General features: G+C 35.3%; 1 protein-coding gene across 2 annotated transcripts in view; it reads right to left on the bottom strand.

Moving 5' to 3' along the window:
- SKOR2 (SKI family transcriptional corepressor 2) overlaps positions 1-13,038 on the bottom strand; it is a 34,915-nt gene that overhangs the window by 5,595 nt on the left and 16,282 nt on the right. For both annotated transcript variants that reach the window (XM_075193746.1, XM_075193747.1), the window contains 2 exons: positions 7,355-7,420; positions 4,945-5,043 (listed from right to left, as the gene is read on the bottom strand). In XM_075193746.1, coding sequence (XP_075049847.1) covers positions 4,945-5,043; positions 7,355-7,420 — 165 coding nt within the window. The remainder of the gene's footprint in view (positions 1-4,944; positions 5,044-7,354; positions 7,421-13,038) is intronic.

Raw genomic sequence — 13,038 nt, 5'->3', positions numbered from 1 at the left:
TTTTTAAATTAATGTTAAACGTGTTTTTAATAAAAATGAATTCAGCACAGGTTTCTGCAGTTACAAGATAAGTTAAAATTATGGAAGAATATCGCTGTATGTGAGTGAAGGGATCCTATGGAAACTGCGTTAACCCCGGATCTTTTATCAAAAGTCCCCATAGTGTTTTTGCAGGGTGTACAGCTTGTATAATTGACATTCATGTTCTGTATAGAAATCATAAGCTCAGAAGCAATATCGTAGCACTCTTTAGCAGACAAATGGACAACTCAAAGTGCAAACGCTCCAGCAGGAATTTAGAGCCAGCCAGTAAGTAGAAATTATTAAAGAGGCGAGTGGCTGGTCTTGTATCCTAGTGGGTATACTAAATGTCAGGGTACACGCAGCGGAGGCTCGCAGTAATGGAGCTGAGAGCAGTCAGGCTGCAGCGCGCACATTAAACAGCCTCTCTCAATCGGACTTTAACCAACCTTACGGGGAGTTAAGGGAGAAAACAGGAAGCGACCGGGCCAGCCAACTCCTCTCATGCGAGGAAGCTCTCAAAAAGCACTCGTGGGACGAGGGTATAAATAATAGAGAGAAGATATAGGTCCTGATGGGGATGGCTTTCAAACAACTTAAAGATGATCTGAGCGGGCTGTAACCCTTTAAGTGCCGCTCCGAGATTTCTCCAAGATCCACCACTGGCCCCCCCAAAAAGTTCCATAATGGATCCCTTTAATGGAGAGCCCTAGCTTTTTGGTTTTCTGAACCCCACAGAGTAGATCCAAGAATCAAAATGTAAGATTCAAGGGCCTGATTCATTAAGGATCTTAACTTAAAAAACTTCTTATTTCAGTCTCCTGGACAAAGCCATGTTACAATGCAAGGGGTGCAGATTAGTATTCTGTTTTGCACATAAATTAAATACTGCCTGTTTTTTTAATGTAGCACACAAATACTTGATAGCTTATTTGTCCACTGAAATTTAAAGTTGATATTTGTGTGCTACATGAAAAAAACAGTCAGTATTTAACTTATGTGCAAAACAGAATACTAATTTGCACCCCTTGCATTGTAACATGGTTTTGTCCAGGAGACTTAAATAAGAAGTTTCTTAAGTTAAGATCCTTAATGAATCAGGCCCCAAATGTTTGTTAAAGGGGGTGGGGGGGGGGGTGTACACTGACAGCAGTAGCTGTAACTTCCATAAATTCCACAATCTCAGCCTTTACGGCCGACAATGATGCCAGAGGTCAGTCCCGTGCTGTATATTTTGACAACGATAAAATTTCTATGGGTTGTTTATTCAGAAGGTTGGTTGTAGCCTAATTTGCTGCTAACAATGCTGTTCGTGCAATAGATTGTCACAGAAATATGCCAGAAATGATTAGAGTCAATTTTGCCTTCACGAAGACGTGGTGAGAATTTAGGGCCCATTTCCTAACATAGCATTTCAATGTAAAATTTTCAGAGAACCAATCAGCAGTTAGCTTTTAAATATATAGTGCACAAAAATAATGAAAGCAAATGTCTGATTGGTTGCCATGAGTTTGTGAAAATTTGACACCGAAATTCAAATTTTACTCCTAAATAGGCCAAAGTGCATTTAGTCCACAACATTTAACATTGGAATATGAGTCAATATTGGCGAGCACAACCAATATTTCTAGTTTGGCTTATGTTGAACATATCATCAGCATTAATTTAAAATTGTGTGGGATTTACTAAGATTACAGACCATTGGCAATTCAAACAGCATAAAGAAGATATTTATATGTTACAAAATAGACACCTATGACATTTGAGTTTGCTATAATACATAACGTATTGACCTAGATTAACTTCCAAAAAAAAACCAACAAAATTGCTTTCTCCCTGAATAAGTGACAGATTATTTGAACCTATGAAACATATAAATATAAATATACACTGATGCATTTTGACTCCTGCAGGACACCGTAGACAGGGGGGGTAATTACCACGAAGCCAAGAAATACAAATGATACAGAATCCAGCACATCCAAGGGGCTCAGAGCATGTGACGCCTTATAGCGTTATATACTACCCTATAATACCACTGGCTGTCGTGTGCGGCCCTATACGGTATACTGTTCTTTATATAATACAACATGTTCAAATCTACACATGCCAGCCCTTGTATGGTTTTGGTGGACATTATTTAATTTTAAATAAGCCGCACGGTGGCGTAGTGGTTAGCACTTCTGCCTCGCAGCACTGGGGTCATGAGTTCAATTCCCGACCATGGCCTTATCTGTGTGTAGTTTGTATGTTCTCCCCGTGTTTGCGTGGGTTTCCTCCAGGTGCTCCGGTTTCCTCCCACACTCCAAAAACATACTGGTAGGTTAATTGGCTGCCATCAAATTGACCCTAGTCTGTGTGTCTGTGTGTGTATGTTAGAGAATTTAGGCTGTAAGCCCCAATGGGGCAGGGACTGATGTGAGTGAGTTCTCTGTACAGAGCTACGGAATTAGTGGTGCTATATAAATAAATGATGATGATGATGATGATAGATGCATACAACACACTGACAGCTTCACATCTGCAGCACTCTACAATACATCTATCAATACATCTCATACAGGTACAAGTCACATGACTAAGTCCTTGGTCCAGTGAAATAATCGATTGGTCTACACTAATTACTGGGTGACATTACATATTTCCATTGTGTGTCAAACAAAGGAAAATTTCACAATCTGGAGCTATCTGTTACATGAATATAAGAATACACAGAAAACTACACACTAAATAGATGACTGTCGTTATAGTTTATTATTTATTTAGTAGGCCAATTAAATGCATTACTTTTATTACTGAAAAATTAAAATGCATACTGATATCAAAATCTAAAAAGGCACCAAATAAACCAAACACTGAGATACACTAATCCGTCTTCCTCCATCATTAGGGACAGCCGAGCTCTGTGTGTACAATGACTGCACCCAGCAAATCCTGCTGTACTTCCTAAAGCAAAGGTCTCGTGTTATGTGTGACCCTGAATGTAATTCTATTATCTATTTATCTATCTATCTATCTATCTCATATCTATCTATCTATCTATCTATCTATCTATCTATCTATCTATCTATCTATCTATCTCATATCTATCTATCTATCTATGTCATATCTATTTATCTATATATCTATCTACCTCATATCTATCTATCTATCTATCTATCTCATATCTATCTATCTATCTATCTATCTATCTATCTATGTCATATCTATTTATCTATATATCTATCTACCTCATATCTATCTATCTATCTATCTATTTATCTATATATATATCTATCTACCTCATATCTATCTATCTATCTATCTATCTATCTGTCTATCTATCTATCTCTGTCCTATCTATCTCATATTTATCTATCTATCTCATATCTATCTATCTATCTATCTATCTATCTCATATCTATCTATCTATTGCTTTCATAACTATCTATCTATCTATCTATCTAACTATCTATCTATCTATCTATCTATTGCTTTCATATCTTTCTATCTATCTATCTCATATCTATCTATCTATCTCATATCTATCTATCTATCTATTGCTTTCATATCTATCTATCTATCTATCTATCTATCTATCTATCTATCTCATATCTATCTGTCTATTGCTTTCATATCTATCTATCTATCTATCTATCTATCTATCTATCTATTGCTTTCACATCTATCTATCTATCTCATATCTATCTATCTATCTATCTATCTATCTATCTATCTATCTATCTATCTCATATCTATTTATCTATCTATTGCTTTCATATCTATCTATCTATCTATCTATCTATCTATCTATCTATCTATCTATCTACCTCATATCTATCTGTCTATTGCTTTCATATCTATCTATCTATCTATCTATCTATCTATCTATCTATCTATCAATCTAACTCATATCTATCTATCTATTGCTTTCATATCTATCTATCTATTGCTTTCATATATATCTATCTATCTATCTCATATCTATCTATCTATCTATCTATCTATCTATCTATCTCATATCTATCTATCTATTGCTTTCATATCTATCTATCTATTGCTTTCATATCTATCTATCTATCTATCTATCTATCTATTGCTTTCATATCTATCTATCTATCTATCTATCTATCTATCTATCTATCTATCTATCTATCTTTCTATCCCATTTCTATCTATATATCTATCTATCTCATATCTATCTATCTATCTATCTATCTATCTATCTATCTGTCTGTCTATCTATCTATCTATCTATCTATCTATCTATCTATCTAAGTATCCCATCTCTATATATTTATCTATCTATCTATCTATCTCATCTCTATCTATCTGTCTGTCTGTCTATCTATCTATCTATCTCATATCTATCTATCTATCTATCTATCTATCTATCTATCTATCTATCTCATATCTATCTATCTATTGCTTTCATATCTAACTATCTATTGCTTTCATATCTATCTATCTATCTATCTATCTATCTATCTATCTATCTATCTATCTATCTATCTATCTGTCTGTCTGTCTGTCTGTCTATCTATCTATCTATCTATCTATCTATCTATCTATCTATCTGTCTGTCTGTCTGTCTGTCTGTCTGTCTATCTATCTCTCTATCTATCTTTCTATCTATGTCATATCGATCTATCTATCTACATATTTTAAAATAAATATATGCTGCTGAATGTAACAAATATAAAATGAAAGAAGTTAAAAAGCTGTTAGTTGGCAAAACGATTCTTATATACATTTTCACTGCAATTTATCCAAAGGGGGCGCTGTTGCTTTGCAGTCTGTACATAATCTATCATTTTATTCTGCCAGAACACCCAGCTCACACAGATGAATACAGACAATTTTGCTGAATGACTTGGGAGCGTTCATTCCACGGAACATATAAAATAAATAGCAAATATCATTGCAAGACAGAATGCTCCTTACTGAAGACAGGAAACGATGGGGTGCCCTTCAACACCTGGAATTCTTGCTCCAATCTCCTCCTGAGATCTATTTGTTCAAACAAAACTTTCTGGAGTTCTTCTGGAACGAGAGAAACACAATACGCGTCTTTAACGAGACCTCTCCTCTGTACAGGGCTGTTAAGTGCACCCATTTATTTTTAGAAGACAAAAAATATTTTAACCAGCTTTAAAACGTTCCATGAACGCGGCACAGATTTGATGCAGAAATCCATGAATATAAATCAATGCAATATATTATTTTAAAGTATTATATTACCGTGTCATGTATTGATTGATATGCATGCATTAATCTCAATTATATCCACCCAAGCTCTATATATTATTCATACGTTGCTTGTCAAGTGTAAAATATGGTTCAAAAGCCAGTTACCCGCCTAACTTTGCCGCTAACCCTTTCAGGGGGGGGGGGGGGGAGCTTGCCGGCAGTCAGCAGCTTTCAGGCTGACTGATGGGTTCGCGGCCCCGGGCAATGAAGGAGTTAATGTAAGTATTTAAAATGCCCGTGTCACGTATAATGAAGGGCGTATTATAATGGACTCTAATGTGTTCAACCTTTAGGAGGAAGATAGCAAACCTGTCTGTCTGTTGGAGGCCAGACCTGGTCTAGGACAATATATATGACCTTGGATATGTCCTCTCTCTATATATTTGCAGTTGCCTTTAAAAGTGCTCTTTGGCTATCTGCTAACATACAAGAACCCTGATGCGTTCTCAATATGGAAGTAATAGTGAATTCATACGCATTCACAAAATAAGCAAGAAATTTGCACCTTTGCAAAGCCATGTTGCACTGCAGGGGGGGATTTAAAATGTCCGGACAGATTTAGTGGTGGGAGGGGTCCTGTCCGACTCAACTCTAAAGTGCAGTATAAAAGTAGAGTAAATATTTGTGTGCTCCATGCAGATGCAGCCAGTGTTTCCCCTGCATGCAAACAAAATAAATAATTGCGTTTGCAATCCTCGCCTTGCAAAAACGTTTCTCCAGGAGCAAATTTGCACCTTTTTTGTTTTTTTATTTGCAGTATGTTTGTTAGGCATGTTCTGTCTCTTGTCTCCTAATAACCACCCTGCCATAAAGTGTCTCTCTATTTTAGCTCCTGTGATCAAGACTTTAATTGGACACTCTGTTCTCAATGGTCAGCCTGTCACCCATAAATGATGGAGGCATTTTGTAGACCGAAGCAATCTGCATGACAATGTAGCCTATCAATTCACCAAGAACCCGCGGATATTTAATAGTGAGGTGCCTTGGTAATGTAATTGATTCTTAATGAATTGGTAGGCTGCAATCTCACAAATTTTACTTCAACCCGAAAACTGTCTCGTGTAGACGACAACTGTGTACAACAACCGTGTATGTTCGTACGTTCAGTCACAGTGAGATCTCATACACATGATCCTTCGTTGTAAGCATCTACTGCAGGCTTTAAATGCGTATAAAATGGTGGGATAGTGTAATGTACACAAATGGACCTGTACACACACACTTTCTGCTAAGCATCAATTTTGACATGGCCTACAGCGCTAATAAGTGTCAGCTCTTGAGAAAACATAATAGAGTTCTAAACGAATACTCAGTCAGTACACTATGCCGAAGGGAAGCCTTCATATGCTTCAATGAGTGTGATTCTCATGCTCTGTTACAGCGAGGACAAAGTGCTAGTTGAGCTTTGGTTATGCTTTTAAGTAGGGTTGTTTTTCAACACCGAGAGCTTTCAGAGAAAAATCTCCCGGTCTATAATGTTTACCGTATACTTTCTTCCTATATTGGTAAGAATTATTGCTGCGCCAAAGTAAAATTTGCCTGAGCTTTCAATATAGTTCTTATTTCAGTGACACAGTTACAGCATACTTAAATAAAGTACTAATTAACATGTTGGTAGTGAGATTCACATTTCCACAACCGAACTAATATAATATATGATATTATCCTGCACCAAAGAACTGGATTGTGGGTGGAAACGTGCAAGCAATCGCCTTTGTCCGAGCCATAAATCGGCAAATATCGGAATCATTTTGTGGGCTTGACCAATAATTATGTGTATTGACATTGGTCGTGTAATGTGTTACTACAGGTTACCAGCCAATGGCATCGTCAGGGCGTGTCCTCCCACATCTCCGCTGTGTGCAGGTGACTGCCGTACGTTTATAGCTCTGCGCAGTTCAACGCTGCAGCCGTGTTGCGCTGACACAAGCTGAGATTATCAGCTACGCCTCCCAATTATAAGCGTCTGATTTTATGAGACTGCACAAGTAGGACATGTGGCCTTGATTGCATAGTAGATAAATGCTATAATCGATGTCATTAAATCATATGGTTGTGAAAGCAGACGGCCACGCGGGCTAGAAAAAAGTTAAGAAGCCGTTACCTTTCCCCATACTTCCTACGTCCTTCTTCAGGGGGTGCGATGTGCTGTTTTCTTGACTGCCTTCTCCTACAGACAAAATAGAAAAAACAGAAAAGATGTCTTTTTAATGAGTTTGTTGACGTTAAATTTTTTTTTTTTTGCCATTTATATATTTTTTTCCTCCCCGGTCCATTTTTTTATGGCTGCGGAGTAATTGCCTTCTTCGAGATTAAAACCGTTTCACAGGCGGCAAAGTGACAAACATAAATTTCAGTTTAAGGGCCCATTCAGCAACGCTACGTTGCCACCGGCGGGTACGAGGTCACTGCGCCCTGGCGCTGGATTAACCACCGTCTCCTGCTCGGTACAGATGGAGTTTTACTTATTTAGTGGCGGCTGTTAGGAAAATATTGACGTCTGCGAGTGTTTCGGAAGGACATCCAGCTCTTGTTATGTCTCTCTTTCATTTTTTATATTCCATTTTTAGTACCAGCATATCAACAAGTTATTAAAATAAAGATGAAGGGAGATGGGTGAGACGACAATTCGCCGGTGACCCGCTGAGAACATGATGCAAAAGTTAATTAAACACTTTATGGGACAATATCCCACTAGCTATCTATTTTTTGTTCTTGTTTTTTTTCGTTGAATGTCATTTTTATGTATGTATAAAAAGTTCCCTGACAAGTCTGAAGTGGGAACTGTAAGATTATTGTTTCACTGTGATAGATAGCAGGATACACAACAGCCAGGACACTGTAACGTTTGTATACTCGTGGCTTAACACTTATTATATGTGGTTTTTAGACTCTTTGCAGCAGAAAACTCAAATCGAGGTGTTTGTGTGTGTGTCGCACCACACACTAACATGGATAGGGTGCCCTTTCATTTTTGTGGGGACCTGTCTTTGTTTTAATGAACTTTGGCTTCAGCAAAATGGCCGCCGTGCTTGTTCTTACTTTTGCCTCTAGTGCATGGTTCTCGCTTATGTTTTGGCTCTCGTGTTTATACAACGTTAGTAAAAAAAGAAAATGTAGATTTATCTTACTTTAAAGGGTGTTGCATTATTTTAATCTGGTTCATTTGGTAAGATGGTCAAGACTGATTTATTGAAAGGTGGATAATATCAATGTGAGTTTTTTAAATGACAGCTTACTTTACACCTCATTCTTTTTTTTTTTAACATAGTTTATTGCATTTATATACATTGTACTTTTCTACTTTTATTATTATTATTATTATTATTATTAAGTCATATGTATAGTCCAAAGTACATCTCAAAAGTCCATATTTTTGGACTATACATATGACTTTTATCTAGCGCCTATTGTTTTATCTTTTGTGTATTGTTGGTATTATAGAAAGGTGGTTTTCCTTTTTGATGAACGCTCTGGGAAATAATATATATGTACACTTATGAGAAACTGTTCCTAGCGAACGGATAAACTAAAAGAATATAATTATTGCTCCGGCCCTCAAAATGACTTCTTATGCTATGTGGCAATTTATAGGATAAAAGGGGATCATTTGCATGTCTCCACCCAAAATGCAGTTTATTGGTGCAATATTAAATATATATAAAAAAGCTTTCATTATCTTTTCATTAAAATTGAAAAAAATTGATAATAAATGCTAGTGTACCCTTAGGGCGCACATTAATACCCTGTTTGTTTCTGCTCGTCCTATATTGTACTAAAATGTGCCACAATTTATTTATTTTTTACAAATAGATGGCGGATGAAAAAATGCTGATGTCTATAAGCCTTTAGGAGATCCAGACTTTAAGGGGGAGATTTAATTGGCCACGATCACCACAATGTTTGGCTGCGCATTTTGCCAGACATCGCGGTGCCAGACATATCGCGAAGGAATCTCCGCTACACGGTGCAAGGAATACGGAGCAGAGATTTTAGCCCCAACGTTAGCACACTGTGTCTCCGTGGACCGGTTCGGAGACATGATATGTGAATTGAATCTCCCCCTAGTGAGGAATTTGGGAACAAAGGTTTTATTCTTCAGCTCTATATATTTTATTTAATGTTTAATACTTCTCTCTCAAGAATTTATAATAAATAAGTAGGTGAAGCTTTGCTGCCTACCATAAACCTAATCCACCCAAAATTTAAAAGGCACCAAAACAAATAATTAAAATATAGGTGAACTCCCAGGACTGAGAGATGCTTTGTTCAATGGTAATCCTTGGTAAATGTATTTATTTATTAACATTTATTTACAAAGCATCAGCATACTCGGTAGCGCTGTACAATTGGTAACAAACACAGAAATAAAGCGAGATTGGGTATTACCAGGCAGACAGAGAGGTAAATTCAAGTCAATCTCCAAGTAAGCAATATATCTTGTTACCCTCAATGTACAGTGCTGTACAATATATGTCAGCGTATTAGAAATAAATGATAATAATAATTTTATAGTATGTAGCTTGTCTCTGCTACATATTTGCAGTGAAACTATGTGATGCAGTGAAACTATGGATGCACAATCATACTTTAAGATCTGGCTAAATACCAAATCCTGTACCAACAGAATAATGGTGAATCCGAAGCCTCATTTACATATTAAAATGAAGTAGGAGGAGCATAAACAATCAATGTTTTTTTAAAATTTGTCTATAGGTCACCATGGAAACTGCCATCATAGCAGAGAATAGAGTATTCTGGAAGTGGGTAAAGTGTAAAGGAAGTGAGTCTATGTCTATGTGATAATCTGCAATATTTCTTTTGCTAAAGTTTTTTTCCTTCGTACAATGTATTCTCTAGTATGATAACTATAAAGTGAAAGAGAGAAACAGTTAGTTTGTTGTGTGTTGCTACAAATACATTACATTATCTGTGCAAAACAATACTACCCTAATAAACAATGCAATAATTATATCTATGTTAACTATATTTACTTGTATGGTTTAAAATGTAATTTTCATCAAATGTAATTGTTTCGATAAGTACTGTACAGTATAATGATTTAATTTGGAAAACACTACATCGTTTGGATTAGTATATTTTTATCATTTTTCTTGTCATCGTGTCACCCTCCTCTCTAATTACGGGTGTCACTCTTTAAAGATTATACAATGTTGTGGAACATAAAGGTGTTATATTAATAAAGGAATTAAATAATGATAATAATAATAATAATAATAAAGAGATTTAATGATGTCCATCCAACGTGGCCTATTGCTTGTAGCACATATCTGGTCATGTTGTGTTCTGATTGAATGAATAAGTCTCTACGTCGTTAGATATCTTGTCACGGACTAGTCAGAATAAACAGGTAGGAGAAGGCTATAAGACGTCATTACATCTTATCACAATCGTTTCATGTCAGGTTTATAGTTTGCTTCTCCAGATCAACATGAAGGGCGTGAAATAGCTCTACCCACGTGTGCCAGAACGGGACTTATGTCAATGAACGCAGCTGCATGTAATTCATATCCAGATGAAAATGACACTTATGACTCCGCCTACCACTTGACGGCGGGAATGGGAAGGGGCGTACAAACGTAGGCAAAGCGTGTGCTGAGGGTGTACTAATGCAGATGCACCCAATTCAGTTTCAGGATATCTCTTAGGTCCATGTTTTTTAGCCATCGCACCAGCTATCGGTCAGGTGTAAGTGCCGACTGATAGTGATGACTAAATGTTTTCATGCCGAAACATATGTTTGCAAGTAGGATAAACTATAAAAATACATTTTATGTACAGTGAGCATTAAGAAAATCTTGATTTATGTATTAAATGTAAAAACAACACTGTGTACTGCCTGTCTATATAGGCAACGTAGAGTCAGACCGTACTTATACTTATTCTAATGGAGACATATCTTGAATTCGGTGTACGTGTGCGCCAGCTAGGTGGGTTTTTTTTTTAAACGTAAATTGCGCTCAGGTTGCGTCCAAAGATGAATGAGGCACAAGATGGGGAAGAGACTGGACTCTGATGGGCTGTTGGGAATCCTGATTAATGAAACCTGTAATTGCATCTATAATAATAAGTCTTGTGTCCACATTATTTTGCAATTGATCCCAAATGAGAACTATCAGGAGAGATAACAGCCCAACTTCTGTACCCAGGACGCAGGGACTAGAGGAGATGTCATAGGACTCGGGGTACAATATGTTTCAGTTTTACACAGTTCAGTTTCCCTGCAGAAGTCTCAGTCCTCCCAGACACAATAATTCTTCCACCCCCTTTAGTAATATTTGAAATAAGACCCAGGTGATAAATGAAGACAAAGGTGAACTTATCTGATAGGAAGGATAATATTATATATACCGATGTTACATGGTCACCTCTCATCCTGCCACTGCTGCATAAATATCTATTACACTGATTTCGATAACAGATAAAATACTACACATACATCTAATGGGGAAATAGGGTTATTTGAACTTAATTGTTTGCAAATGTTTAGAAAGAAAAAACATAGATGGATAGATAGATAGATAGATAGATAGATAGATAGATAGATAGATAGATAGATAGATAGATATGAGATAGATAGATAGATAGATAGATAGATAGATGTGAGACAGATAAATAGATATATATGAGATAGATAGATAGATAGATAGATAGATAGATAGATAGATAGATAGATAGATATGAGATAGATAGATAGATATATAGATAGATAGATAGATGGATAGATATATAAATAGATAGATAGATAGATAGATAGATAGATAGATAGATATGAGATAGATAGATAGATAGATAGATAGATAGATAGATAGATGGATAGATATATAAATAGATAGATAGATAGACGATATATAAATAGATAGATAGATAGATAGAAAATATATAAATAGATAGATGGATAGATAGATATGAGATAGATAGAAGATATATAAATAGATAGATAGATAGAATATAGATAGATAGAAAATATATAAATAGATAGATGGATATATAGATAGATAGAAGATATATAAATATATGGATAGATAGATAGAAGATATATAGATAGATAGATAGATAGATAGATAGATAGATACATACATACATACATACATACATACATACATATGAGATAGATAGATATGAGATATATAGATAGAAAGATAGATAGATAGATAGATATGAGATAGATAGATAGATAGATATTAGATAGATAGAAAGATAGATATGAGATAGATATATAGATAGATAGAAAATATATAAATAGATAGATGGATATATAGATGGATAGAATATATATAAATAGATAGATAGCATATAGATAGATAGAAAATATATAAATAGATGGATATATAGATAGATAGAAGATATATAAATATATGGATAGATAGATATAAGATAGATAGAAGATAGATAGATACATACATAGATACATAGATAGATAAATAGATATGAGATAGATAGATATGAGATAGATAGATAGAAAGATAGGAGATAGATAGATAGATATGAAATAGATAGATAGATAGATATGAGATAGATAGATAGATAGATATATATTAGATAGATAGATAGATAGATAGATAGATAGATAGATAGATAGATATGAGATAGATAGATAGATATTAGATAGATAGATAGATAGATATGAGATAGATAGATAGATAGATAGATAGATAGATAGATAGATAGATAGATAGATAGATAGATATGAGATAGTTAGATAGGTAGATAGATTCATATGAGATAAATAGATAGATATATAGACTGATAGATATATAAATAGAT

The sequence above is a fragment of the Mixophyes fleayi genome, chromosome 1, assembly GCF_038048845.1.
Source record: "Mixophyes fleayi isolate aMixFle1 chromosome 1, aMixFle1.hap1, whole genome shotgun sequence".
NCBI classification, from domain to species: Eukaryota; Metazoa; Chordata; class Amphibia; order Anura; family Limnodynastidae; genus Mixophyes; species Mixophyes fleayi.
The sequence above is the reverse complement of the archived record's forward strand: the minus strand, read 5'-3'. Positions and strand labels throughout refer to the sequence as shown.